Source organism: Camelina sativa, chromosome 16 (genome assembly GCF_000633955.1).
Source record: "Camelina sativa cultivar DH55 chromosome 16, Cs, whole genome shotgun sequence".
NCBI classification, from domain to species: domain Eukaryota; kingdom Viridiplantae; phylum Streptophyta; class Magnoliopsida; order Brassicales; family Brassicaceae; genus Camelina; species Camelina sativa.
The window spans coordinates 16,256,027-16,283,759 of record NC_025700.1 but is presented as its reverse complement, the minus strand read 5'-3'; the positions used below and the strand labels follow the sequence as shown (position 1 = coordinate 16,283,759).

General features: G+C 34.5%; 7 protein-coding genes and 1 long non-coding RNA gene across 9 annotated transcripts in view; 4 read left to right on the top strand and 4 right to left on the bottom strand.

Moving 5' to 3' along the window:
- LOC104750775 (mitotic checkpoint protein BUB3.3-like) overlaps nucleotides 1-443 on the bottom strand; it is a 3,092-nt gene extending 2,649 nt beyond the window's left edge. The window contains exons 1-2 of the mRNA XM_010472624.2: nucleotides 213-443; nucleotides 5-135 (exon numbers count right to left, since the gene is read on the bottom strand). Of these exons, the coding sequence (XP_010470926.1) occupies nucleotides 5-135; nucleotides 213-320 (239 nt within the window). The 5' untranslated portion in view covers nucleotides 321-443. The remainder of the gene's footprint in view (nucleotides 1-4; nucleotides 136-212) is intronic.
- LOC104753717 lies at nucleotides 1,514-4,747 on the top strand. Its single transcript, XM_010475927.1, has 3 exons — nucleotides 1,514-1,525; nucleotides 2,578-4,263; nucleotides 4,337-4,747. Exons 1-3 carry the CDS (start codon nucleotides 1,514-1,516, stop codon nucleotides 4,745-4,747), a joined length of 2,109 nt encoding a protein of 702 aa, XP_010474229.1.
- On the bottom strand, nucleotides 5,195-7,066 carry LOC104750774. The gene is made up of 3 exons (XR_002035913.1): nucleotides 6,720-7,066; nucleotides 5,987-6,642; nucleotides 5,195-5,901 (listed from the first exon to the last, which is right to left on the bottom strand). It is a non-coding gene; the product is annotated as an uncharacterized LOC104750774 (long non-coding RNA).
- LOC104750773 (DUF724 domain-containing protein 4-like) lies at nucleotides 9,495-10,725 on the top strand. Its single transcript, XM_010472622.1, has 5 exons — nucleotides 9,495-9,623; nucleotides 9,739-9,802; nucleotides 9,907-10,019; nucleotides 10,108-10,189; nucleotides 10,404-10,725. Exons 3-5 carry the CDS (start codon nucleotides 9,945-9,947, stop codon nucleotides 10,631-10,633), a joined length of 387 nt encoding a protein of 128 aa, XP_010470924.1. The 5' UTR covers nucleotides 9,495-9,623; nucleotides 9,739-9,802; nucleotides 9,907-9,944; the 3' UTR covers nucleotides 10,634-10,725.
- LOC104750772 (cell division topological specificity factor homolog, chloroplastic) lies at nucleotides 10,962-12,545 on the bottom strand. Its single transcript, XM_010472621.2, has 2 exons — nucleotides 12,363-12,545; nucleotides 10,962-11,743 (listed from the first exon to the last, which is right to left on the bottom strand). Exons 1-2 carry the CDS (start codon nucleotides 12,462-12,464, stop codon nucleotides 11,159-11,161), a joined length of 687 nt encoding a protein of 228 aa, XP_010470923.1. The 5' UTR covers nucleotides 12,465-12,545; the 3' UTR covers nucleotides 10,962-11,158.
- On the top strand, nucleotides 12,730-14,746 carry LOC104750770. Its single transcript, XM_010472619.2, has 7 exons — nucleotides 12,730-13,131; nucleotides 13,255-13,366; nucleotides 13,485-13,644; nucleotides 13,765-13,913; nucleotides 14,055-14,206; nucleotides 14,372-14,486; nucleotides 14,576-14,746. The coding sequence occupies exons 1-7, from the start codon at nucleotides 12,842-12,844 to the stop codon at nucleotides 14,711-14,713; spliced, it is 1,116 nt and encodes a 371-aa protein (XP_010470921.1). The 5' UTR covers nucleotides 12,730-12,841; the 3' UTR covers nucleotides 14,714-14,746.
- On the bottom strand, nucleotides 14,750-16,783 carry LOC104750771 (chorismate mutase 3, chloroplastic). Its single transcript, XM_010472620.2, has 6 exons — nucleotides 16,461-16,783; nucleotides 15,902-16,127; nucleotides 15,724-15,810; nucleotides 15,404-15,547; nucleotides 15,218-15,310; nucleotides 14,750-15,129 (listed from the first exon to the last, which is right to left on the bottom strand). Exons 1-6 carry the CDS (start codon nucleotides 16,625-16,627, stop codon nucleotides 14,893-14,895), a joined length of 954 nt encoding a protein of 317 aa, XP_010470922.1. The 5' UTR covers nucleotides 16,628-16,783; the 3' UTR covers nucleotides 14,750-14,892.
- Nucleotides 24,997-27,733, top strand: part of LOC104750769 — a 4,784-nt gene continuing 2,047 nt past the window's right edge. Inside the window, exons 1-4 of one of the 2 annotated variants that reach the window (XM_010472617.2) lie at nucleotides 24,997-25,190; nucleotides 25,726-25,979; nucleotides 26,082-26,637; nucleotides 26,839-27,347. In XM_010472617.2, the coding sequence (XP_010470919.1) occupies nucleotides 25,728-25,979; nucleotides 26,082-26,637; nucleotides 26,839-27,347 (1,317 nt within the window). In that variant the 5' untranslated portion in view covers nucleotides 24,997-25,190; nucleotides 25,726-25,727. Of the gene's footprint in view, nucleotides 25,191-25,725; nucleotides 25,980-26,081; nucleotides 26,638-26,838; nucleotides 27,490-27,733 lie in introns of both variants that reach the window. The other variant, XM_010472618.2, reaches the window with a different exon arrangement.

Sequence of the window (27,733 nt, the reverse complement as noted above, 5' to 3'; positions counted from 1 at the left end):
AAACCTTCGGATGAATCCATCGGAGCCAGAGGAAAACGAAGTTGAATCATCCTCGAAACAGCAATCAAGAAGAGCAGCTTGAGAGTACAACTCTAGACTAAGCGAAGAGCTCTCCACATTATACAATCTCAGATACTACACAAAATCAACAACATTTTCGTCAGTGTCTCTCGATTAAGAGATCCGAGAAAGAGAAATAAAAGGAAACTTACGGAATCCCAAGAAGCAACGAGGAGATTGTTTGATTCTGGTGAGAATCTGAGCCTCGAAACCGCATCCTCTATAGGGTTTTCAAATTGAAGTGGATCTCCTCGGCTCATGTTTCAAAAACCCAGAAATACCCAAATCCCACTTCCTCTCAAGAAAATCTCAAGCAGAACGAATCATAAATCTAACAAGCCACTCTAGAAGAACCCCTGATTTTTCAAAATCCCAAAGTTTCAAATTTTGGAGGCGATTGATTGAACAAGAGAACACCTGTGCAATTTCAAAATTCGGGTTCCGCTCACAAACGTGTTCATGGGCTTATGGGCCAACTATGTATTGTCCATACTACTTTGAATGTTTTTATCTATAACATCAAATACGAACAAAAAAAAATTGGGGCCTTTTTTAGGAAGTTAAACACTGCTAATTTCTGCTTCGCTAATTATGAGACCTTCATAATATTAATAAAATTTGGAGGATTTTTAGCTAATGATGAGAATTTTTTGCTAGGTATGTATGAGATATTTTTGCTAATATTGTGGACTTTTTTTGCTAATTTTGTGGATCTTTAGCTAATTTTTGGCCATTTTTTAATTAATTATGAGGTTTTTTTTTATTAGTTATGAGGCCTTTTTGTTAACTTGAAGTTTTTGTTTGCTAATTTTGGGGTTTTTTAAAGGGAGTTATGCTATAATAACCTATAATTTATTAGAAACAACCAAAATAACCTATCTAGATTTTAAAGATTTGTAGAGCACAATTTTACCATATTATCCCTCCACATATTATTCATTTTCCTTCTTAACTACATAAATATTGTAAAAATCTCACATAAAATTAAATATTCAATGTTCAGAATATAATTTGAAAACAAAATCTAAAAATGGAAATATTAGTAAAACGAAAATTTAAATTTAGAATTAATAAAGGAAATAATTTAATAAGAGAATTAAATGAAAAAGGAAATATTAAAAAAAAAAAAAGATGAATCGTTAGTCACTCATCTTCAACCTACCAACCATGGCTATATCTACTGTTTATCTTCTACAATAATAAGTCTATCAAAAGCACTGGTTAATCTAATATCTTTGACTTCTTAAATCTGACAATTTGAAAATCATTGAAGTGGAAACTGTAAGTTATTTTTTGTTTGTATTACAAATTAGATTGATTATGATTAAGTTTTATATTTCATATTGTACAAGTTTCTTTTTATTAATAAGCTTTTTGTTTGTAGGATGTTTAAATACAACTAATGGTGATTAACAAACAAAATTGCACCCTTAGTCTCCAGTATTCAACTATCATGGAGATGGAGGTAACTCTTCTTTTAGATTTCTTATTGATGTGGAATATGAAAAGCCTAATCAGTCTGCCATGTTTTGGTGGACTTCATGAAAACGAACTTGTGTAAAGTCTGCGGAGTTTCATAGACTTCGGTAAAGTCTACGCTTTTTTAATAGACTTCAAAAATATGTTTCTTAGACTTATAGTTAGTCTGCGATTTTTGATAGACTTTGGTAAAGTTTTGGCATTTTTGGTAGATTTCGGTAAAGTCTATGCATTTTTGATAGACTTCAAAAATATATTTGTTAGACTTATAATTAGTTTGCGAAAATTCATAGACTTTGCATTAAGTCTACGCATTTTTGGCAGACTTCAAAAATATATTTGTTAGACTTATAGTTAGTCTGCATAGATTTATAGACTTCAGTAAAATCTTCGCATTTTGGCAGATTTCAAAAATATTTTTGTGAGACTTATAGTTAGTCTGCGGAGATTCATAGATTTTGCATAAAGTCTACGTCTCTTTGGCAGACTGCAAAAATATATTTGTTAGACTTATAGTTAGTCTGCGGAGATTCATAAACTTCGGTAAAGTCTTCGCATTTTTGGCAGATTAAAAAAAAATATTTGTCAGACTTATAGTTAGTCTGCGGAGATTTATAAACTTCAGTAAAATCTTCGCATTTTTGGCAGATTAAAAAAAAAATTCAGACTTATAGTTAGTCTGCGGAGATTTATAGACTTCGGTAAAGTCTTCGCATTTTTGGCAGATTGAAAAAAAAAAATTAGACTTATAGTTAGTCTGCTAAGATTCATAGACTTTGCATAAGTCTATGTATTTTTGGCAGACTTCAAAAATATGTTTGACAGAGTTATAATTAGTGTGCGGAAACTCATAGACTTTGCTTAAAGTCTATGTATTTTTGGCAGACTTCAAAAATATATTTGACAGACTTATAATTAGTCTGCGGAAATTCATAGACTTTACTTAAAGTCTACACATTTTTGGTAAAATCTTTGCATTTTTTTTATACTCCATAATCCTTTGATTCACTTTACTAATCAAATACTCTTATTTTACAGGATAATAACATTGATGAAACAAGTGGCACCATTGATGAGGGTGGTGAAGATGAGGAAAAAAGTGGAACCCTTGATGGATATTGTATAGATGAGGAAAAAAGTGGAACTCTTGATGGATATTGTGTAGATGAGGAAAAAAGTGGTACTCTTGATGGATTTGGTGAAGAGGAAGTCGAAAGTTGTTTACAATACAATGTTAGTGAAGAAGAGGTCCAAAGTGGTATACTTGTTGGTTGTGGTGGAGATGAGATTTTTTCAATTGATGATATGTCTTTTAGTGGAAAAATTGAGAAGCAAATGATTCGAGGTGTAGAAGGTCTTGACACTACTTCACAAACTCTTGAGCGTATTAGGATTGGGCAAATACATGGTAGTAAGGCAGAGTTGCAATTTAAGTTGCGTATGATCACAATTTTTCAGAATTTTGATTATACAACCATCAAGTCGACAAAAACCTTGCTAGTGCTGAAATATTATGTCCCTGGTTGTTCTTGGAGGATCCGCGCATCAACAATTAGAAGATCTTCTCAATTTAAGGTACGCAAGTACATAGATATTCATACATGTCCTGTGACGAAAAGGTGTTCTCGTCATCGACAAGCAACATCAAAATGTTTTGGAGAGTTGTATTTGGTAAAATTTGGAAAAATTGGTGTAGGAATAAGACCTATGCACATCATGGATGTGATGAAAGCAATGTACGGTATTGAGATTGATTATTGGAAGGCATACAAAGCATTAGTGCATGCACGTGAGATGGTACAAGGTACATGGGAGAGTGGGTATGCAGATTTGCCTACTTTTCTGCATAGGATTAAGGCAGCAAATCCAGGTACAATTACCAAACTTGAATGTGATGAAGAAGACAAATTTAAGTTCTTATTCATTGCATTTGGTGCATGTATCAATGGTTTTCAGTTTATAAGAAATGTGATTGTGGTGGATGGTACTCATTTGAAAGGAAAGTTCTTGGGTGTTTTGCTTGTAGCTGTTGGGCAGGATGGAAATGGTAAGATATTCCCCATAGCTTTCGGAATTGTAGATTATGAGAATGATGTTTCATGGGAATGGTTTCTAACTCAGTTACGTAAAATATGCCCCGACCATCATGAGCTAGTTATTATTTCTGATCGACACAAATCCATTGGTAAAACGATTAGGAAGGTGTTCCCACTAGCTCATAGGGGAATATGTACTTATCATCTCTATCAAAATCTTCTGAAGAAGTACAAAGAGAGGAGTACATTGATCTTGGTTAGAAAAGCCATAAAAGCGTATAGGGTTTCAGAGTTCACTACGATATTTAACGAGATTCGAATTGAAAAGCCTGATCTTGCGATGTATTTGGAGAACGTTGATGTGCGTCTATGGTCTCGAGCAAATTTTCCAGGAAACAGGTATGGCATATTGACAAGCAACATTGCTGAGTCTATGAAGAAAGTTCTTTTAAACGCGCGTGGATATCCTATCGCTTGCTTGTTAGAAGAGTTGAGAAAGTTGATTTCAAAGTGGTTTATGAGACGTCGGGAACGCGCAATGTCTCTACCAACTCTTTTCACACCTAAAGTTGAAAAGATTTTGAAAAAAAGAAGTGATATTGCCAATACTCTTTATGTGCAACACATTGATGCACATCTTAGCCATGTCACTGGCGGTGAACTTGGTTGTGTCGTTGATCTACGACAGGTACATTTTTAATTTTCTATTCATATAATGTTTGTGTTAATATGCTAAAACTCATTTTTCTCACTTGTTGTAGATGTGTTGCACTTGTCGCGTTTACGATATTGATAAGATTCCATGTGAACATGCTCTTGCTGCTGCTACGAAGAGACAAAATCTATCTGAAGAAACACTTGTACATCCTTACTACACCAAAAAATATTTGTACTATGCATATGTTGAGTCTATTAATCCAGATGATGTTGAGTTGGAGTCTCCTCTAGATATAACAAATACAAGATGTCTTCCACCAAGAAAAAGACGTGGTGCAGGTAGACCAAAGAAGTCAAGATACCTTTCTGCACTTGAAAAGGCGATGGGTAAACAACCACCACTCAAAAAAAGGAAACTGTCTCAAGAGCCATCACCCCAGAAGTTGCGCAAGCACCATACATGTTCAGAATGTAAGACCGCAGGACACAATCGTGCAACTTGCACTAACATTTGATTATTTTTATCTTTGCTATAATACGTTAGCCAGATTTTTCTTTAATATATGATGTTGACTTTTGAATATAGGATTTGAATACGCATGTTGTTAAAGTTTTTGTGACTGTCGTTAAATTGGTTAAACTGAATTAGCATGTTATTGATTCTGTGAATTTTGTTATTGATTCATTCCTTTAAGCTTTAGCGTTGTTGTTGTATGTATCATGTGTTAATCCTCCCAAAATGAATAACAACGTGCAGATAACAGAAAAGCGAAAGTATGAGATGGGGTAGCTTGTTGTGCAAGAAAGCAACATATCTAAAAGCTGTTTTAAAATATTTTTGTGCATGCATGTATACGAGGTTCTAAACTAAAGCAATGTAATATAATATAATATCCTGTAAACTGAATCTGTTTTCCTTTTACTCTTGCTAGTCCCAACATAAGCCAGAGAACAAATATAAATCAATAACAGGTAGCAGATAACCGAAAAAGAGAAATATCAATCAACATGGCTTAGCAACTGTTCGTCCATGTTGTTCCGTCTCGTCAAAAATCTCGGCTGCAAGCTTCTCTCTCACCATCTTGATGCTTACATCAGATAAAGACGTAGTAAACTCAGCACTTAATGCATGACATTCAACAAACTTGATGGCATAAATTCCACAGTCACCTACTTTTTCCATTTGGGGAATCCTAGTCCGCGGCCGCCGAATTTTGTACTGTTCGACACTCATTTTTGTCTTTTCTGTTGATGGTGCTACTGCTCGAAGTAAATGTGGTAGCATATGAGCTATTGGCTTCACCGCTGTGAAAATATCATCATTCTTACTAGCTTTCCACCCACAATCAAAGACATCAACTGAGCGATTTGGGATAGAAATGAACAGCCCTACCCAATGGTCTTGATTGACATGGAGAACACCATAAATATCATCCACCTCTGTCCTCCACTTCTTTCTTATTTTAGCAAATTCAGGTAACTCCCCGCTAACATATTCAAATGCTCTGTTAGGGAAAATGGGTACTGTTTTTGATTCTAGAAACTCTTTGTAACTTTTTGACCAAATTGCTGAGAAATAAGCATCCGTAAAAGCAATCCTCTCACTTCTAAACACTTTTGGATTCTTCATAAATCTCAATCGCAACAAATTCATGGCGCTATTAATATGCTGTTTCACAAAATGACATGATGAGTTAGAATAAAAAGGACAATGTAAAACAATTGGAACATATATGATCGAATGTTATAATGACCTCTTCATTTAGCCACTTTTGAGGAGTTCGCAGAATATTAAAAAACTCTAAGCCAGTTTGTTGGGAGCCGATAGGGTATTGTCTGCAATAAAACAAATTTTTAGTGATTAAAAGAAGAGAAAAAATCAATTTATCGCTACGTTAATAACATGACAGTCATGGACAAACAACTTACTCATCCAGTCGTAACCAATCATCTAAGACTTTAATTTTGTGCACATCCACTTGTGTGAATGGATCATATCCACGTCCAACAAGCACCATTGACTCCTTTTCTTTTTTTATGTTACCTACAATAGGTTTAGTACTTCGATATGGAGTTAGTAGAGATGGCCCCGGCTTTGTCTCTCTTTTGCTCTTCTCTCGGGCAATGTTAGTATCATGGTCCGTTTCCATAATCTTCAGAGTCTTGCTAATTTTTTCTGCTTAAAGTTCTCTATATTTGAAGGAGTGGGTTGAAATATCTTTACCGGTGAAGATTGTTGCGGCTGGTCATTATATACTTCTCTCGTCGGGTATTTTCCATCCACTGTACTCTCTTCATCCGAATCCACCATTTTTGGTCTTGTGGCATTTACTGCATTTAAGTTAGCCTGTAATTCATCCAAAGGCATTTCTTCGTCACTAAAATCTTTTAGCTTGTATTCTTTTAAAACCTACACAAAAACAATGAAAATAAATACAAAATTACTTAATTCATGAAAAATTCAAACATAAGGCATGTAAAATTTACCTCATTAGTCTTGCACTTCTCACTTAATAACATGACTTCTTTCTCGACAAAATCAACTCTTAAGCGCATCAGGTCCACGAATTGCAGCTGGTTTTTCATAGCCTCTATTTGAGTCTCAAGCACCTCAATTTTTTTTGCTTTCTGCTCGATCCTCAGCTGCATCGCTTCAATAGTTTCAATAGAAGAAATTGATGCTCTTGAATCCAACTTTTCCTTTTCCTTCATACCTACTGTATTCTCTTCTCTTTTTTGTTTTAGTGATATCTTTGTATCGCCATCTTTTTCTTTATCCTCTTCACCCTTTACACCTAAATCTTCCACTATGTTCTCTTCCAATTGGATGTTGTTCAAACCATCTTTCACACAAGTAACAGCTCCTAAACCTCCTTTTTTGCATATTGCTTCAACTAGAGCATGAATCTTTTTGTCAACAACTATATCCTCCAAAACAGCGGATTCCAAATTATTGATTACAAGTTTTTGTATGTTACTCTGCAATTCAAAGAAAATACAAGATTAATATTTCTCTAAGGTAAGACAAATTAGATAAGGACCAATGTGAAACAAAAGTTACATTATATATACCTCATCTTCAACTACGGTGGTATGGATATCAATGTTACTTTTGCCCTTTGAACCTTTGAACTTCAGAATAGGAGGACCATTAACGTTTGATGGACGACCAATCTTCGCCCCGAGAGCAGGAAAAACAGTGTAAGCCCATATTTGAAGGGCTTGTATAAACCCGTGTATTGTGTATGGTTGTGCCGTATAATCTAGACGTTTCACAGACTCAATCAGCTGCTTGAAAACCTTTCTGCCCCAAGGATAGTTTTCAAACTTTGGCTTATCAAAAACCATGCGAGCTGTTTGAGAACTAAGCCGGTTTTTATCATCGTATCCCAAGATGACAGATACTATAGACAAATATGCAAACCTAGTCTTGTCTTCATCTGACGTCCATGTAGCAACATCTTTACACACCTTTCTCAAATCATTTTTGCAAGGATTCATCTTCCCTTTGATTTTCATCTTTTTCCACAAATCTTTATGCAGCTTTGTCTCTTCATACCCCTCACAATCATCTGGAAAAGTTGCACAGTTCAAAGTCGTGATGTCTGCGAACTCCGATAGAGAGAATCTAGCTGGTTTTTCACCAAATAAACACCAAATTTCATATTTCTTCTTACAAACAAGTTGTTTCAGGAGAAGATATTCCACAACCTTGGAAGACCATGTGAATTTGTTATCAATAAACCGTACAATTACCCCAAGAGGAGATTCACGGATGTTGTTCCAGACTTCTTCTCTGACAGCAATTTCAACATCTTCGAGAAAATCAACTTTGCTGTGATAATTGATACTTTTCTTGGGCTTTGGCAAGTGAAAACAAACGCATTGGAAATCCTAAATCGATGTTTGTTTGAACCTCCATCCTGTAAAACATTCATTAAACAAATGAATTATCAAAACTTTTTAAAAACAAATCATATAAAGTGAAATAAGTGTCTTGGAATGTATAATACGAATCTGCTGTTGATCGAAAAATTACAGAAAGAGAAACACAACTTAACAAACAAACAAAAAATTGGCACGATGATACACAGTCCAAAGAAAAAAAAATTAGTTTGATCAAAAGTCTTATGTTATAACTAGTTATTCCATCAAATTCAACAATCTCACAAAAAGTTTTACTTATACAGTAAATAATTAATCAAAGTTTGTCGAAGGGAATTAAAAATTGGAGGTAGTTGGAAAACAAACATCGATTTAGGATTTCCAATGCGTTTATGAAGTCTTTTACTAACTATGGGCCTGTTACTACTTTAATTTATCAATACACCAAAATGGGTCTCAAATTTACAAATGTATCAAGATAATGTCTATTTAGAAAAAATGTCTTCCATAATCGAGGTTTTTAAGTGAACACCTCGAATGGAGGTTTTTAAGTGAAGTTGTAACTGTTAAAACATTTTAAAAATAAAAAAATGAGAGGGAGAAATAAGAATATGTTTCTAAATTTCTAAATTTCTAAATTTCGAACCGCAACAAGAGTCTATATGAGTGGTTTAATCTTTTTTCTTTAACCAAAATTTAATTCAATAATTTCATTACATAAAAATATTAATATTTTATTTTTTCAAACCCCAAAATAAGAGGGTGACCGTTAGTGATGGTCTAATATATATACTCTGTTTAGCTTTATCCCAAAATCCTCATAAACGTCACTTACTATATCAGAGTCATGCCAAACATGCAAGACTTCTATAACCTAATCAAGACTCTGTTAGCTTTATCAAGACTATCCTGAAATATCCTCATGTTTTCTCCAACTTATTCAGTTTAGGTCAAGCTTGATTTTATTTAAAATATAAAGATAAATTTGTACCCAAAAAACAAATATAAGATGATATCCTAGTAATTGCCCAATAATAATAAAAAAAAAAAAAAAAGATGATCCTAATTGAACAGCTATAAGACATGAGGGATTTCTTGTGGCCGTTCCAATATGAATATATGTGTTTCATTATAAATTTGTTTGTTTAATTTTTGAATTTTATTATTTAGAAATATTTATGTTTTTCATGAACAAATTTTTATATTCTTTCATAAATATATTTTTGGTATTTATTTATAAATTTTTATTCTAGATTATATTTATTTTAGTAGCCAAAAATTAATATAAAATTTTCCTTTTTTTTTTGTCAATATAAAGTTATTTCTTTTACACAAGCAGAGTTTTAGGTTTCGAAAAGAACTACCGAGTGTCTTTCAGTTTTAGGGTTTATGTCGAATATGGAGAAGGATCAAGGTGAAATCGAAGTAGGCTCCGACTTGGGAAACAATTCAACAATACAAGAGAAGAAATAAACCCTTCAATTCTTCGATTCTATATCTTTAGATGTGATTTTCCCTCCCTTTTTCTCGATCTATTTTGGTACTTAAGAAATTTTGAATACTTTTCGACTTCTGTCGTTTGCATATATCTAACACTCCAACCTGATGTGTGACTTTACAGACAAGCGAACACTCCTCCTCCGCTGAGGAATGCAGATATAAAGAGATTACTCGTGCAATAGAAGGTATTAGTTAATTAATTGTTGATTCATATATAGATCTGCCCAGTACTTGGATCCCTTGAATTAATCGATCTCTCTGTATCATGTTGTTTCTGTACCTCCAACAGAGGGCAAACCTTTTAAAGTCACTTGGCAAGTTGTGCCAATGAGGACACTTGAGCTAATGAAGGAGAGGGGCTTGCTTATATTAGATGATGATGAGCCAACTGAAGAAGAGAAGGTAACGTAATCATTATTCAATATTTATATTTTTGAGATGGCTCTCTCCTTATTTTGTGTTTGACGCTTTTTTTTTTGTTTATGCACAGTTGCTTGAGAGAGATACCAGTGGCAGTGGTAAGAGGAGAAGGGTAGGACAAGAGCACTGCGGCTCAGATCTCAACGAGACTGGTATGTCTTCTTCTTCTTCATATTGGACTTTAGTACTTATTATTATTAGAATTGTACATATTAATTAGTTGTCAATCAGGAACTTTTGTTTCCCTTCAGCTAAATATTTAATCATATGAGGCTTGCAATCTTTACGACTAATAATAACTATTACCGCCGGTACACGTAGATACACTATTAAAGCAATTCTCATTGTTGACGTGCCTCCTTCCAGGATCAGGTGAGGACATTGTTTTACCTTTTACCAAGACGTTAGATTCGTGGAAAGAGTATGAGTTGAATGAGTTCTACAATAGAATACCACAGCGTCCTCACTTCCGTCCATTGTTTTACTCGCTTGGAAATTTTCGTGAATGGGTTGCATTAGGTCTGACTATGACTTTTATCGCCTTAACAAAGGCAGTAGATGTTATTGGGGAGGACACTCCAATAACCACTAGATGACTACGAAAAGACATTGGAAATGCTAGAAGAGCACGAATTCGACGTTAAAGCACCTTTATCACGGATCAAGGAGCTGTCATCTGTCGTCAAAAATGGGCTGAAAAATATATATGAGGAACAAAAAGGGGGTGGAGAAAGGTGTATAAATGCTTTAGGACATTCATTTGTCTATCAAAATCTTAGAATCTACTGATCAATATTCAAACTGAACACTCCTCTAGTTCATAGTCCAATTTAACTTCTGCAATGGACACCACTAAACCATACATTGTTTGAATTTAAGGTATCCAGTCTGTGGTTAAAGTATACTGATTGAATCTGATTTAACTTGACAGAATTTTTGAAAACTAAAATGAGAATAACACTTATAAGAGTTAAGCTGCATATATATACATGGGGAGTGTCATGAAACTGTCTTTTGTTCCCTCAAGACTAAACTTCAAGAACAGCCAACACAAAACAGACAAAGACACTATCCAATAAATAACAACTCTAAGACCGAGAGAGAGAGAGAGCCTTCTTTTATCACTCCGGAACATAAAAATCAAACCTGACATCAACAGAACCATCGCGAGTATCTTTGTAATCCACGTTGGTTATAGTTCCAGCCTCGTCCACGTCTTGGTACTCTGGTTTCACCCTCCTAACAGGCACCGTGACTGAGTAAACGGTCCCGAGGTCACCGTCCGTGGAGACATTCAGCTGAACTTTATCCTCTGATTCTATCTCTACGAAATCAGACAGTGCGTGGATAATGTTGTTGACGATTTTCCTTTTAGCTTCATCACTAACGTCACACCTGTCTGAGAAGAGAATCATCTTGAGCCGCTGCTTTGCGATTCTTGCGTTGGAGCTTCTTCTTGAAGCTCGCGATGGGAATATTACTTTCCAAGCTATGTTTAACCGGTCAAAGAAACTCATGTTGATGGCGTTCAAGAGAAAGCTCTCTATCTCTTGCTCAGCTGGGCTTGGTGCTAGTTCATAGTCTCCTGTGTTCCTTGCAAGCACCTTCACATGACCACGTGTGTTTTCACGGCTGATCGCCACTCCGGGAAATTTCTGAGCTTCCAAACTGTTTACTCCAATGCTTATGAAACCCGTGGAATCAACCTGCAAAATTTACATCAAGAGACTGTAATTTCAGACTAGATGCATATTCAAAACTCAGTTATTATAGTCCTACATCTATAGGTAAAGAAGCAACTGTAACATCAAGCTCATCTATAAACTTAATGAAATGGGTTTTGTAACAAAAGAACAAAACTTCAGGTCACAGCACCATGTAACATCTGCATATATCTAACAGTAGACCAGTACAGTCTCAGTAATTCAAGGCACCACCACCAACATGATTAAAGAACCTTATCACCAAAAGTACCAAACACATCTAATATGGCCTTCACTAGCATTTACTTACAAGTGCCAAAGTAAAAATCAAAAAACCTAGAATGATGAACTTTATAGAGCTCGTAAAATAGCAGCGAGCGACGAACAAGCAAATCTAGAGCTAGAGAGACATTATGAATTTGTTCAGCTATAAAAGACGCATTTCAGATTCTTCCTAAACCCACACAATCATAGAAACGAAAGATCGAAGCTGGTAATCTAATTTCTAACGACAAATTACACGAAATCGGGACATTGGGTCGCGAATTTTAATGAAACCCCAGATCCCAAATTGCGGGGAAGAGAAAAAATAATAGAGTAAGAATTATAAGTAAAATCGGACCTTGGAAGAAGAAGAAGGTAAGGAGAGGCGATTAGGATGGTGATGATGATAAGGAGATACTAAGGTAGCAGAGAACCTCAGAGTCCCAGAAGACATCGCCATTACCGAAGAGAAGAAAGAGTTGAATTGCTCGCCGGAGAAGCGAATCTTTTCGTCCTCCAGTTAAAAGAGACGAAATGGCCAAAACGCCGTCGCTTAATATTCTTCGTTTACACGCCGTCGTTTTGAGGTTAATGTGAATACAATTTATAGAAAATTACAAAGACGACATCGTTTCAAATTTACTAAAACACTGTCGTTTTAAATTGTGGAACTGTGGTCACCGGCGGCGAGAACCGAGGCTACTTCGTAATCTTTGGAAATCAGAAGACAAAATCTCCAATATAAATTGAAATCAAAATTAACAACAAAGTCGAGTGGTTTTCTCTGGGGCAGACGCGAAAGAAAAAAAAAAAAAAATCAATTTTTGATTGATTTGAATGGGTAGATGGAGAGCAGTAGCTCTGCTCCTTCGTAATCAAATTCACAATTCTTCAAAGAGACTACTACTAGACATTTCTTCTCCATGTGTATCGAAATCGAAACACCTGGCGCTTGGAGTAGTACCTTCTCGTTTCCGATACATGTCGTCGTTCCCTTCTCCGATATCGATTTACAACAACGACTCTGATTCTGCGTCAAATGATGGGTATCAAAACTATGAATTTGGAACAGAGGAAGAGGATGAACAAGGGAAGATCCCTATAAAAGCTTATTTTCTCAGTACTAGGTATGTTTTTGGCCTATTGCATTGTTGGAGTGTAATAACTATTGGGACTTGTTAAAGTTTTGATTTTGGAATCTTGATGGTTTGAAAGTTCAAGTTTTTTTTGTTTGTGTGTGTGTGTGGCAGTATTGATTTGAAGGGAATGCAAGCTGACAACTTATGCAATGTTGTTCCTCCTACCTCACGTTCTACCAATTCTATTGCCCTCAAATTTTCTGATTTTGCTTCTGGTATCCATGTAAGATTTGTTGATTTACTCATTAGAATTGCACATTCCATTGATTACCTTATTATATTGGTTTAGAAACCGGAAAAGAGAAACTCAGTGTTGATCTTGTGTTCACCTTCTTTCACAGACTCTGGATGAGAGGGAGAGTGTAAGCAACTGCCGGTTCATGATTGTTTTTCAATACGGTTCTGCTATTCTTTTTAATATTGATGACAACGACGTTGAGCGTTATCTTGACATTGTTCGTAGACATTCTTCTGGATTGCTTACAAATATGAGAAAAGATGGTCAGTGTTCCTGTCTTACTTACTACTTCTTTTGAGTTTTTTTCAGAGTAATTAAAACCATAGCTTTACTTCCTTAAATGTCAAGTTTTGCAAATGAACTGATCTTTTTTGTTGTGTTAGATTATGCTGTGAAGGAGAAGCCTTTGTTGACTGAGGAAATGAAAGGTGGCCCTGACTACATCGTTCTCAGAACGTTGGATACTAATAGCATCCGTATAATTGGGAGTGTGCTCGGGCAGAGTATTGCATTGGATTACTTTGTTTCTCAGGTAACTTGTTCCGTTTCAGTGTCCTCAATTGATACAAGTATATGTCTGTTTTATACATAGAGTCACAGATGAGAGAGTATGGAAAGACTGTAAGAAACTGGTCTATGATATTTTGGAAGTTTGAGATTTCAATTACCTCAGGTAGACAAGTTGGTGGAAGAGTTTGCTGATATAAACCGTGCGATGGAGAAAACAGGAACTTTCACAATGACCAGGAAAAAGCTCTTCCAACTTGTAGGGAAGGCGAATTCTAATCTAGCCGACGTGATTCTAAAAGTTGGTTTGTTTGAGAGGTATTCTATTAAAATCATTTTCACATTCTTATGTTGTTTTCTATGATCTCTGTACTCTTATAAAAATCGGAGTTTTGGAAGTATGCTTACTCTGAAGTCTGAAATCTCGTGGAAACAATGTCTGTAGTGTATAAGTTAAACTCATCTGTTCTCGTGTTCTCATAGATCCGAAATTGCTTGGAGAGAGGCTAGATATGCTCAGATATACGAGTACCTAAGAGAAGATTACGAGGTCACTCAGAGATTTGGGGATCTAGACTATAAGCTAAAGTTTATAGAGGTATTTACTAGTTGATTTTGTTTCTTGATAAACAATAGTCATGTTTTTTGTTTGTCTAATATAACTTTTTTTTCTCTATTCATCTGCAGCACAACATTCATTTCCTCCATCTGGTGATGCAGAACCGACGATCAGACCTTTTAGAATGGTGCATTATCGTATTACTGGTTATTGAAAACGCAATAGGCATTTACGAGATTGTTCGAGAATCAGGAGTTGCACTCTGATGCTACAAACGTACACATCATTGTACGGAACTCAAATTCTGTGAACCAAGTTCATTTCTTTTTATTCTTTAGTTTACATCTGTAATAAAAATTAACTTCACTCGCTAGCTTGTGTCGTCAACACAAGGTTTTTGGAAATTAGGATCAATACAAATGTTATGCTTCCTTCTTCGAAAACATTAATCCAGCCTTCTAAGCAAGTACTCAATTTGGACTTCCTTTGTGAGGGGCATGATCCTTTCTCCATAGAGTTTTGCAACTAAGCTAGGTTGGATTTTGTAGGAAGGATCAGCTCCAGTTTCTGGATCGTTGATCGTTATGTCTTGACCGAAAATTCTGGCTTTGATCTCAACTCTCTTCTTGACTACTTCTTCAACATTTTCATACGTTAGAAGTCGCATCAGCTGTGTCCGGTCCTGGAAAGACACAAACCAGTTTGTGACAAAAGAAGATGCAGATACTGCATAAAGAAAGGGTATTTAGCATGAAACAAAATGAGAGTACTTGTTCTCGGATAGCTGTTTCGTAGGCAGCAGGATTTTCACGGAACTTGGCCTCAGCAACAAATTTACCAAAGTGAATTCTCTTTGAAAGTATCTGCAAATACAGGCAAATGATGATGTTTTTAATTTCAATTTCAAGTCTTCTAATTTAGCCATTTGTAATGATGATGCTTGCTAAGCTTCTTGCCTGCAAACACATTGTGTCACAGAGAGCAGCTGAGCCACAATTACCATCATCCCCAGGCTTGACCAGTCTGGGAAGAAGGTGTTTGAAATACATATTCCACACCTTCTTGTTGATGTTTATCGAATCAGCGCAATGATGCAAAACCTGATTTAGTCGCAAAAACAGAAGAGAAATTTTTTGTTAACTAAAGACAAAATGTTCCTCATCCTTCTACTCAGGGGAGTTAAGTCTAGTTGTTTACGTATACACGATCTACTGTGAACACTATCAAGTATATATGTGAATTCGTTCTGATGAAACCTTTAAAGGCCAAAATTCACCTGTGGATATTGAATCGGGGGAAGGATAGGCTCTGGCAAGCATTGTGGGAAAAAAGGATGCTCATCAGGACTCTTGTACCTGTCCACCTAACTTCAAGCAAACAAATCATCAACAAAGAGACAGACTTCCTAAAATTATGAACTAAATTTGAAGATTTGCTGGATTAAAGTTTTCGACCTTTGCGTGGAGCATTTCAGTTTCTCTGACCATAAACTCAACCAAAGATCCTTGAAACCCTTTCATAGTAAAAGCATCCTCATCATACGTATCAGGGTTGTAGCGATACTGAGCTCGTTCAAGAAGATTAAAGATAATGCTGTCCTCTTGACGAATCAAAGAGTGTCTAATGCTGTCAAGTGTCAAATACTCACTCTCATCTACCCGTAGTAGCCCTCTCGAGTATCTGTAACAAAATAAAGCCAAATCACATTAATAAGTAGATCATTCTACTACATAAGAATCATACGAAAACAAGAGACACTAGAAAGATTTGCAACGAGAATAGAGCCTCGACATATCTCACAACACATCAAACCTGCCAACACGGTTACAAGTACAAAACTTTATTTTTTTACCGTATACAGCTCAGGCCAGAGCAAAGAAGACAAAGCAGAGCAAAGACAAAAAGCCGGGGGCTTTTATATCTCCGGTTGACACGAAAATTAAGAATCCTTAAATCAATGGCGTACAATAACAAAAGGGGGTCTCTTTGTCGTAAGAGAGAAAGAAACATTACCGGATCGGAGAAGCTGCAGAGAGACGAAGCGAGAGAGAACCAGGAACTGCAAACCTCGATTTAACGCTCCAGTTGTTTAGTAATCGCGAGACGGGTCTTAAAGAAGAAGTCGCAAGATTGAGGCTTGGGGGATTGGGAAACGCGGGTTTGAGTAGCATAGCTTCCATGGGAGATATGAACAGGAGAATGAATCGAAAGGACGAAGATATATGAGGAAAGGTGGAGGAGACAGAGACAAGAGAGTGGGAGAAAGAAAAGGACAGAGGAGAGATTCGGCGGAGTGAAGAACGGATAGAGACCCACTAAACACACACTAAAAATGAAATCACTTCAAAAAAACCCGTTAAACAATTTTATCTGGATCACGTGTTTTTATTTGTTTTTCTACAATTTCTTTTTTCTTTTGTTGTTTGTCTCGATATGTTTTCTACAATTTTGTTACCAATCGTAATTAATAAATAAAAATGTGTTTTTGTTCTATGATTTTATTCTAATTATTTGCCATAATATAAAAGAAAATAGCGATGTATGCGATGATATTGTAAAAGTTCAAAGTTCTTTCCGAAAGAATGGAATTATACGCACTTCTGCTTAATTTTCAAGATTCTACATCCTTTAGAAATAGTAAATCTGAGGCTAATAAGTTTTTGTTTGGTCTTATATAAGAATATTTTTAAGAATTCATGGCAGTGAAATCAGATATGTTTAAAGCCTTTGAAATACTAGAATAGAGCTACTTAAGATCCCTTCTTGGAGCTTTGGGATTTCATGAAAAATACATTAATTTGGTCACGTTCTGTGTATCTTAAGTCGCGTATTCTGTTTTGATAAATGATTAACCCTTTGGAATAGTCACTCCACATAGAGGACTAACCCTTTGGAATAGTCACTCCACATAGAGGATTCAGAAAAGGAGTTCCTCTATCTCTCTTTCTTTATGTCCTATGCAGAGAAAGCTTATTTCATTTACTCAACTATGCCCAATCGGCTGAACTCATTCATAGTAATCAATTCCAAGACGGAGGTCCTAAAATTAATCATTTTTTATTCGCAGATAATAGCCTCTTTGTGTGTAAGGCCAACAAAGATCAAAGTTTGGTGTTACAGAAGATCTTTAACGTTTATGGCAAGGTTACTGGGCAAACAATGACCTTCGGGAAGAAATTCTAGAGATCCACAAACAAGAAATCAAGACTACTCTTCTGATACAAAATGAGGGAGGAGCAGGTACTTACCTAGGTCTCCCAGAGTGTTTAAGTGGCTCCAAGATTCAAATGCTCCTTTACATTAAAGATAGGTTAAACGCCAAACTCTCTGGCTGGTACACTAGGTCCTTATCTAAGAGAGGAAAGGAGATTTTGTTGAAATCAGTGACTTTAGCTATGACAGTCTTTGCCATGTCGCGTTTCAAATTGCCAAAAAACAACATGCTCCAACCTTTCTAGTGCAATGGCACAATTTTGGTGGAGCTCCTTTAAGCACAACCGGAAATTCCACTAGCAAAGTTGGGAAAGAATGTGTCTTCCAAACTCTCATGGGGGCTTAGGCTTCAGACACATCAAACTTTGAGTAGGTTAATTTTTTGGATGTTAATAGTTGAAGATCCTTATGCGAACAAAGGAGCTGCTCTCATTGCAAAAAGCGTCACTTCGGATTGTCGTCTGCAATCTTATGTTGCGATTAGTCATCCTTCTTACCTCAGTATTTTCTTTGAGAATGAGAGGGTTTGATCTTCTGTGGGATTAGTAAAAGTGATCAGTCAACCTTTTTTTTGATTTTTGGTACAAGCCCACTTACTTAGGGGTACTAAGTTTGGATCTATCTTGACATGCCTACTTATAAAGGCTTAGAGCATCTCCAACAACCTTTCAAACCTTCAAATTTTGAGGAGTTTAAATTCCAATAACCCCTTAAACCCTCAAATTTTAGGGTGCACTATTGAGACCATCAAAATCTTTTACATATTTCATTTAAATCTTTATAATTTATATATCTTACAAATCATTCTATTAAATTCAATTGTTTGAAAGATATCTATATAAATTAAAAACATACTAAATTAAAATTGAAATTATTGATATATGAAAGATATACCATTTAAAAACAAATTTTTTACAAAAATAACATTAATCATAATTTTTTAAGGCACACTAATTAATCATATATGTGAGCATTATGAAAAATAATCATATTGAGTAATTTTATAGCAAGTGATTTTTTTAATTATATATTAGTTGTGTTATCATATAATGTTTTGTGTTTATTAATATCGTTTGATATAATATTTTGAATTTTATGTTTTATATTTATATATGAAAGTTTTATCATTATAACTAATTATTAGTAATATTGCGGACTATAATGTAAATATAAAACCTTTTAAAAATGAATTTGATGGTATACCATTGGAGTAAGTGACCCTCTAACTTTTATTCTGAAGGTTTTTTTTTTTTTGTCAACCACACATTAATTAGAAAGAGACTCCAAAATTGGAAGCCCAAGGTGAAGGAAAATAGTTTACAAAACAAATTTCTACTAATAAAGTTGTAGACGTTCGAGCGAGACAATCTGCCTTTAGATTCGAAGAACGAGGGATCTTCGACAGAGTAAAGAGCGGAAAGGAGGACCGAAGCCGTTGCAAATCATCCAGGAGGATAGAGAACGCCTGCCAATCATCATGATCTTGAACCATCACAAGTAATTCTGCACAATCTGTCTCGAAGTTTATTCCCCTTAAAATGAAGGTGATTGTTGGAGATACTGTTATAGTGTAATCTTATGTAAAGTCTCTGAATTTCCTTTTATAATATAACTAACAACGGATGTTCAAGAAAGAAAAAAAGTTCAAAGTTCAGTTTCTAAAAAGTTTATTAAAAATCATTTCTCATATCATACTTTTTTTCTTCTCTTTTTAACTTTTTGAAATTCACGTCGACACGTTTACATTTTATGATTATCACTTATTTGTGTTGTGAATGGGGGTTTGAAAACTCTTTTATAAGAGCACCTTCATTGGTTATAAATGAGGGTCTTTTCTAATTTTTTAATATTAAATTAAAGACACTTATCAAAAAAAGGAAATAAGAATATCTTTAGGAAGACATTTAGAGGGGGTTTTTGGTTCTGTAATTTTAATGGATTTGGAAATCCAAACAAAAATCATATGTTATTTAATCATTGATTTTAAAATACTTATCAAAGTTAGGTGTTATTGGTTCTATGATTTACAAATACTTGTTAAAATTCCATGTTATTCATTTAATGATTTATTTTTGGATTTCAAAATCTACAGTATGTTTTAAATGGATTTGAAAGTGTAAAATAGAAGGGTTCAAATCCAAGGATAAAACATGTTATTTCAAAATCAATGTATTTTGATTTCTAGAATTTGCAATTTCATATGAATTTAGAAATCACATCTCCAATAACAGCCCCTTAATAACTCTACTGAAGACACTCTTAAACAATGTGTCATATTTTGATTAGTTCTATTTTTTAATTTAATATTTAATAAACAAAATTAATAAAAGACATTTTTGATGGGGTTGTGTGATGAGGATGGTCTAAGCTATCCATTTGATTTATGGAATAAAAATCCTGTAGTCTATGATTATTTTGTTGTAAAGATTTTGACGTTTATTGGGATGTGATTTGTGGTTCGCCCAAGTGTTTGTATATGTTTAGAATTTAGAACATTACTGAAAAAAGGTACATGATTAGCCTAAACTGCGGAATGAGATTCAGATAAAGAAAGTATAAAAACTTGTATACATCATGTCATGACTAGAATGTGAATGCAAATGTTTTTGAGAAAACTAGTACAGTAAAGTGTGAATGCAAAATCAAGCTATCTAATGATCGGTAGATTGAGGATGTAGAATTCAATTACGAAAAGTTTGAATTTTGTCATCCATTTAAACAACATTTGATCGCAATTATAGAAGTTTTTAGGATGTAAGATAAATAATAATAAGTTTGCCCAAAAAAAAAATAATAACAATAGCTAAAATCAAATAATTCAATTTTACAAAAATAAATAAATTAGTCTTTTTAAAAAATTGATGACCAAATTTCTAAACACCTATACAAAGAGCTATTTAGAAAATAGAAAGAAGTTAGAGTTATAAAGAAAAAGTGGTAGTGGTTTTTAAGCGGTGAAAAAACCAAAAGATGAGAAAATATGTAAATAAGAGGTGAAAATAAATTCCATAAAATATACATCTTACTCTTTTAGCCAATATAGCAAAATACTCATAATGTAGTGGAAATTTTACTTTTAGCCAATTTAACTAAACATGTTCATCTCAAATTTTCAACTTTTTAACATTATGCCACCTGTGTGTGATTTTCATGTGGTTACCATTTTTTAAGTCTTGATTGTAAAAAAAAGTTCTGACATTACACCAAAATACATACGATTTCTGTTACAACTACCAAACTCAATAAAGAAATTGTTATTTTAATTTCTTTGAAAATTTCTTTATTGAGTTTGGTAGTTGTAAAGAAATTTTCATTTTATTAAGACAAAGAAAAACAAAAGTCGAGAGAAGTCGCGCGGGTGCATCTCACTCACGGTGATTTCTCTCTCAAAAAACCTTCTCTTCTAATCACAACCTCGTGCTTCGTCGGAGGGATTCTCCGTTGATTCCGGCGACGAAAAGGACCCCATGGCTCATGGTTCTTCATCTGTAAACCGTTGCATCAGCTAGATCTCAGATTAAAATCAAGTGAGCAGTGGATGGGAGAAGTTTCTGCGAGACATTGTCGGTGAGAGCTCCATCGTCGGTGTAGCGACGCAGAACAGAAGAAGGAGATTCACGGCGAGGAACGAGTGAGGATGGTGGTTAGATCTGAAGACTGGAGATTCTGGAGGTTTCGCTACGCCGTTGTTCGATGGGGGAGGTCGTCTGCGGCAAGACGGAGCTAAGCCACCGTTGAAGGTTTGCAGATCTACTCTCTACCGCTATTCCTCTCTCACAACTAAGCTTGGATCTCCTCGACAAAGGTAAGCTCAATTATCTTTTTCCTCCTTAACTACGGCTCTACGGTGGCGGATGGCAACGGATCCTGGATCACCATCTTTGTTTGACTCACGGCGTCCAGACACATCGGAGGTCCTGTTCTGGTGTGTATCCGCAATTCTTAGACGGCGGCTCCGACTGAGTTTTTCTTTTGGGGATTAGGGTTTCTTGTACCGGTTAAGGGAAACCGAATCAGTTTTGTTTGATTTGTTATATTCGGTTTAGGTCCTAAAGGGATTGTAATGGTCTTTAATCCAGAAATAGCCGATTGGACACTTATTTATATAAATTGAATACCCTTAAACAAAAAAAATTCATTCTAGATGCTAAGCATAAAAAAACAAAAATACATCATGCGTGATAAGTCATTAATTGAAGAAAATAACAAAAGCTGCAAGAAGATAGAAGTGATATATTTAAAAATGATTTTATAACCAAGTACATATTATTATGCTTGGCAGATGTGAAAAAAAAAATCGTATTGGTCTCAGTTCACTCTATTAATTAATAAAGCAGTAGGTAACTTTGCTTTGATCTAATCAGAAACATCGAAAAAGATTTGATCAGATCATTGTACTTGTGGTTTACTAAAAACGCACTTAATTCTTCTTTATCTCTTTACTTGTTTCTCAACTGCTAGATCTTAGCCAATCTTAATGTTTTTTTTTAATTTAACATTATTCCATTTGTTATAGATACAATAAAAATTTGTACTTGGAAGTTAGAAAAGGTTTGGTCGTCCTGGTTATTAAATTCAAACGGTTTCTTAACGTGTTAATAATGCATAAACACGTTACCGTTAATGTTTATTGTATATAATAAATTTATTAAAATCTTTGTTTTGGGCACCAGTGGTTTGTACAACTGGTACGTGGGTTTTAAATAATCATAAACATTCCAAGTTGACTTACATACATCGGTCGATAAATTTATATAAAAACTATATAACAAAAAAAAAACAAATGTAACATCTTGTATTGAATGATATCTTCAAAATCCAACAAAACTACGACACGTAACGAAATTCGTAAGAAAAATTATGCTTCCTAGGAAGAATGGCAAATTTTGTAATAATCTTTAAAACAAAGCCTTTGTTGTTAATGATATTTTTGTTTAAGTAGAGAAATTAAACCAATCAAAAGACGAACAGAAGAAACAAAAACTACAAAAGTGTACAAAACCAATCCCAAAAACGTAATTATCTTCAAAGTTAAGGTTATTTTTAAATCTTGAACCTCAAAGTTGCGTCGACGACAGTGGGACCACCCTCTTTCATGGCTTTTTTCAATCTAACCTAATTTATATACATTAAACAATTTGATGATGATGCTTCGTTTAGAAATTAACTTGAGTTATCTCATCAACTTGTGATTCAGGGTAAATTATTTGGTCATAATCTTTATCAAGTGTCTTAGCTTTTTTTTAATAAATGCTCTTTGAATTTAAGCTGATTTTTTTTTGGGGTTTTGGGTATCATTGTTCTCTACTTATCTATAGCAGTCATTGGTAACACAAACAAAATATTACGAGTTGTACAGTTTTAAATTTTTACCAATCATAAAAACTTTGTACAGTTTTGAATTTTTACCAATCATAAAAAGTTTACCAAAAATTTTATTAAAAGTTTTACTTTCAGTTTTTTTATACAGTTTTCATGTACAACTTTGCACTATTACGTAAAAGCTTACAGTTTCAGCTTAAAACTTCAGCTTTGACTACGTTACGAATCAGATCATATATCTTTTTACTCTATTTAAGAGAGGTTAACTAAAATAATTAATCTTTGTTTTAGTGTGTATGAAGACAAAGCATAGAGATCAAATTTAACAATCTTTCTGAATTACGCTATTTAATTAATTAGCCAATATATATATGAATCTTTTTGTATAGTTATGTTTGAAAGAAAGACGAAGCTTCTCGATCTTAATATTCTGAAGAAAAAAAATATATATATACATATGAATGGAAAAAAATGTCTTTAATATATTATATATATATATATGATGGTCTACTATAAAATTAGGAGAAGTCATGGGAGGATATTATATATATATTTTTAATGCACGTATATATACAGAAACAGTTTTCTAATTGTGTTATGGATTAAAACTGAACATAAATGGTAAAAAAACTTCACATTAACTTTTTTTTTGTTTTGTTGAAGGTAAAAGGCAAAGGTAGAAAGGAGAAAAAAAAATGTTACCCGAATTAATGAAACAACGCGCTTTAGGTTTTAGCAAACAAATGGAGACGTAAACTCGATCTACACATGTTCCATCTTTCATCCTGTTGTTAAAGTAAGTACAAATATGCTTTTTTATTTTTAATTACCTTTTAAGAACACATTTAAGTAAAATAATATCTTTTTTTTTACTAGTTTTTTTTTTAAAATTAACGACGTCCGAGGGTTAAAAAAGCACAAGGAGAGAATCTAGTGGGTAAAATTATGTTTAATATCTTTAAATTTAGGTTGGTAAATATATAAAAATTTTATGTTAATCTGAAATACTCAAAGTAACGTACACAGTTTGGAAATTGATTCGCCGAGTCTATTTGAACGTTTCTTTTCTTAGGTCAAAGATGGAAGATTCCGACCATATCCTAGCTATAGCTATATGAGTTTTGATACATTTAATAAAAAATATATATATAGTGAAGCTACTGAAAACAACATTAACAATTAACACGACATATTAAAACCTGATTTGATATTATTTTTTATAATTTTAAAGTGTGTGTGAAATGGAACAAAATCTAATATAATTATTCATGATATACAAATCAACTACCACAAAAGTAAACAAGTTAAACTGTCAATTTTTTTTAATACACTAAACTATATAGTATGATCTAATGAAAAATTACAGGGACACTAATTAGTTTTCCTTTAACAATAATGAATTGCATTAAAAAAACATGAGAAAAAGCCACTTTAATAGTAATAATGAAACGTTAAAAAAAAAAAAAGAAAAAAAAAGAGAGAAGGTGACAAAAATATATCGAGTCTCTCTCTCTCTCTATGCTTCTGTTGTTTGTTTATAGAAGAAGCGTCGTTTCGTTTATTTTATTTTTATTTTTATGGGATCTCTTTCTCTCTCTCTACACCGAACTATATTACTCTCTCTCTTTCACTCTCAAATCAGAAAGAAATGAGAAAAACACCAAATCCGACAATAATAATAAAAAAATGGAATATAAAAGCTCTTAAATTCTTTTTTTTTTAATTTTATTTTTATGTTTTTATAGGCTTTCTTCTCTCTTTTTAATCAGAATCAGAATCAGAATCAGAATCAGAAGAGAGAGTAGTAACAGACAGATAGAGATATCTAGAGAAATATATAGAGAGAGAGAGAGAGTTGGCCCAGCAGCGGATCGACGATGAAGAAGACGATGATCATCTGATTCTCTCTCTGTTTTTCTCCTAGAGCTTTCTTCTCTCTTCGCTCTCCCACTTTAAGATTTCTTCTCTCTCCTTCTCCTTATTTTTAGTATTTTTCCCAGGAAATACATTTTTATTTTTTTTTGGGTTTTTATATATATATATATATATATATATTTCTCTCTCTCTCTCTCTCTCTCTCTCTCTCATTTGTACTATAATTTTTGGTCGCCGATTTGGGAGTGAGTGTAGAAACTAAAAAGATCTTTCTCTCTCTGTTTCTTATTATGAGCGATTGAGATTAGAGACGATTTTGTTATCATCTCACAGGTGAATCATAAATCTCTCTCTCTTATCTTTATGATTTTTGATTATTTTTAATCTTATTCATTATTCTCTTAAGCTTAGTTTCTCATTAATTTGAGATTAGAGAGGATTTATGTTTTAAGCATTTGACTGAAATCGATCTCTGCTTCTTTTTTGTTGTTTACTGTTCATTCATCGTACTTTTATGATTTTTTTTTTTCCTTTCAGATTTTTTTTTTTTATTTATTTGAAAGATCGCTTTAGATTTTAGCTTCATCACCTCTAATGGTGGCTCCAATTTTCTGGGAATTTTCTTTACCTATTTTTGAGCTTAACTTAGCTCTCTCAGATGTTATAGTTTTATTTTCTGATTTCATTGCTATGATAAAAAAAAATGTTAGTATATAATCTGATAATGTCGTCGTCGGTGACTTTTGTTTTGGAATTTGTGATCATAGCTGTTTTTAAGTATATAATTGATTTTTTTTTTTTTTTTTAAATCTGTTGGCTAAATAATAATAATAATACAGTAATTGTATATCTTTGTTTTTATATGGAGGAATGGGAGAAACAGTTCATTGTGAAAGCTTCTTACCCTCCTCCTCAATGAGGAGGGATTTAACTCAAGATTCAAACACTTCTTGTACCTTTTCTATGTTCCATCATGCTCGAGACCCAAAAAACAACTTGCCTTATGGTGGCCACCATTTTCATCATAATGCCAGAGCTTCTGCTACAGATTCTTCTTCTTCTTCTTACTCTGATTTTTTGAAACACACCATGCTTCAACACGAAGCCGTCTTCAAGAATCAGGTACCTCCTTATCTAATCATTGCTCCAAGATGTTTTTTATTTATTTATTGGTTTTATGTGTCTATTTAAATTTGATTTGACATTTTTTTTTTTTGTGTGCAGGTTTGTGAGCTTCATCGTTTGTATAGAACACAGAAGAGTTTGATGGATGAAGTAATAAAGGGAAAGACTTTTATTGATCTTATGACTTTTTCTGAGCGTACACCGGAAAGTGCCATTAAACGAGAGCTACCTGGGTTTCTTTTGGGGAGTGATGAAGGTAGCAGCTCTCTAGTTTGCAATGCTCCTGGTTTAAAGGACGGGGAGGAGGTGTTAGACATTAGGCCTGTCAAGGTTAGAAGAACAGTGATTGATCTTCAACTCCCTCCTCACGAGCATTCCAAAACAGAAGAAGATGACGAAGTTGAAGAAAAGCTCTTCTTCGAACGAGGGAGTGCTTCTCATCATCTCAACGACTCTTCTGGATCTTCTTTGTTTATGAAGAATCGAAATGGGTTAGCTGACTTGAACGAGCCACTCCAGTGCCAAGAATCAGTACCCGTCTCTTCTTCTTCCAGGGACTTGTATTCTTCTCTTTATGGAAGAAACATTGCAAATGTTCAGGGCCAGTCGTTGGATAAAAATACAAGTCAAAATGGTTGGATGGTTCTTGAAGCAGGTGAGATTTTTCATTTTCATTTGGTTTCTATACTGTTTTATGCCTTCTGCTCCATTTTTATGTGGGGAAGTTTTGGCAAAGAGTTCTTATGATGACATTGAATGTCTTTTGCTCATTGATTGGTTTGTGGATTGTGTTCTGATACAGTAACTTTTTTTATTTGCAAGTCTCTGATGTTTTTCTATGGCTGCATGGTTATAGGTCATGGCAAAAGCGTTCCACGAGACAAGTTATGTGTGCCTTCCCATTCCGTACAAGGTCTTTCAAACAGTGCATGCCAACCTCTGGGATATCCTTCAACTGATCAGCGGAAGTTGTCGGGCGAAAGAGCATCTTTTGAATGGGAAGCTCGTCAGAGGAATCCTGAAGTTTCCTATGATAGCTATGTGGAATCAAGTGTGGCATCAAATGCTCCAAGCTTGAATCATGGCTACCACCCTGAATCTGTCAGACCTTGGAGCCATTGGATTTCATCATGGGAGAACCGAAGTAGCAGTTCAGTTCAGAAGCCCGTGCCACTTCAGACGAGTCCAGTCTTCAATTTTAATACACAACCAAGAGCAGATGCGAGTTCTGAGATGAGAAGCCGTGATTTTGACCAAGTCTTTTCTTCAGGGTCGAAGGAAACTGCCTTTAATTTTCCATCAGGAAACTCTAACTATCTTAACAACGGCCCAAAAGGGGATGTTACAAATGGTTCTTTCAGTGAGGCTTTGAAGCATCGGAGTCTTGACAACCCTCAAGGACCAAAAAACCAGGAGTGCTTTGCTGGGTTGCCCTGGATAAAACCTAAGCCCCAAAACAATAATGGAATGACCAATGGTGGTTTGGATTTGAATGTGTCTGCAAATCAATTCATGGATGGATGTGATGTGGGTGACAGCTTAGATAATGTATATCCTCACAATGGTGGTTTGAGGTCTGTTTCATGTTCTAATGGCGCCAACTTGGGACATGTTAAAACGGCCGAGTCACAGAGTAGTAGAAAGATATTTGGTGTCCCGATCCCTCAGAAGCATTCTATTTGTGAGGAGCACCCTTTCCTTATTCCTTCTTCTGCCTCTATCACTAATCAACCCAAGAAAGTTAACACCTT

Excerpts from the sequence above, each read along its gene's own strand:
- LOC104753717 (XM_010475927.1), top strand. Across the intron at positions 4,264-4,336 it reads GTGTCGTTGATCTACGACAG|ATGTGTTGCACTTGTCGCGT; the intron begins GTACATTTTTAA and ends CACTTGTTGTAG.
- LOC104750773 (XM_010472622.1), top strand. The coding sequence starts at position 9,945 with ATGAGGACACTTGAGCTAATGAAGGAGAGGGGCTTGCTTATATTAGAT. Across the intron at positions 10,020-10,107 it reads AGCCAACTGAAGAAGAGAAG|TTGCTTGAGAGAGATACCAG; the intron begins GTAACGTAATCA and ends GTTTATGCACAG. Across the intron at positions 10,190-10,403 it reads CTCAGATCTCAACGAGACTG|GATCAGGTGAGGACATTGTT; the intron begins GTATGTCTTCTT and ends GCCTCCTTCCAG.
- LOC104750772 (XM_010472621.2), bottom strand. The coding sequence starts at position 12,464 with ATGGCGATGTCTTCTGGGACTCTGAGGTTCTCTGCTACCTTAGTATCT. Across the intron at positions 11,744-12,362 it reads TACCTTCTTCTTCTTCCAAG|GTTGATTCCACGGGTTTCAT; the intron begins GTCCGATTTTAC and ends TAAATTTTGCAG.
- LOC104750770 (XM_010472619.2), top strand. The coding sequence starts at position 12,842 with ATGGGTAGATGGAGAGCAGTAGCTCTGCTCCTTCGTAATCAAATTCAC. Across the intron at positions 13,914-14,054 it reads TGGATTACTTTGTTTCTCAG|GTAGACAAGTTGGTGGAAGA; the intron begins GTAACTTGTTCC and ends CAATTACCTCAG. Across the intron at positions 14,207-14,371 it reads AAAGTTGGTTTGTTTGAGAG|ATCCGAAATTGCTTGGAGAG; the intron begins GTATTCTATTAA and ends GTGTTCTCATAG.
- LOC104750771 (XM_010472620.2), bottom strand. The coding sequence starts at position 16,627 with ATGGAAGCTATGCTACTCAAACCCGCGTTTCCCAATCCCCCAAGCCTC. Across the intron at positions 15,548-15,723 it reads CCCCGATTCAATATCCACAG|GTTTTGCATCATTGCGCTGA; the intron begins GTGAATTTTGGC and ends CGACTAAATCAG. Across the intron at positions 15,130-15,217 it reads AAACAGCTATCCGAGAACAA|GACCGGACACAGCTGATGCG; the intron begins GTACTCTCATTT and ends GTGTCTTTCCAG.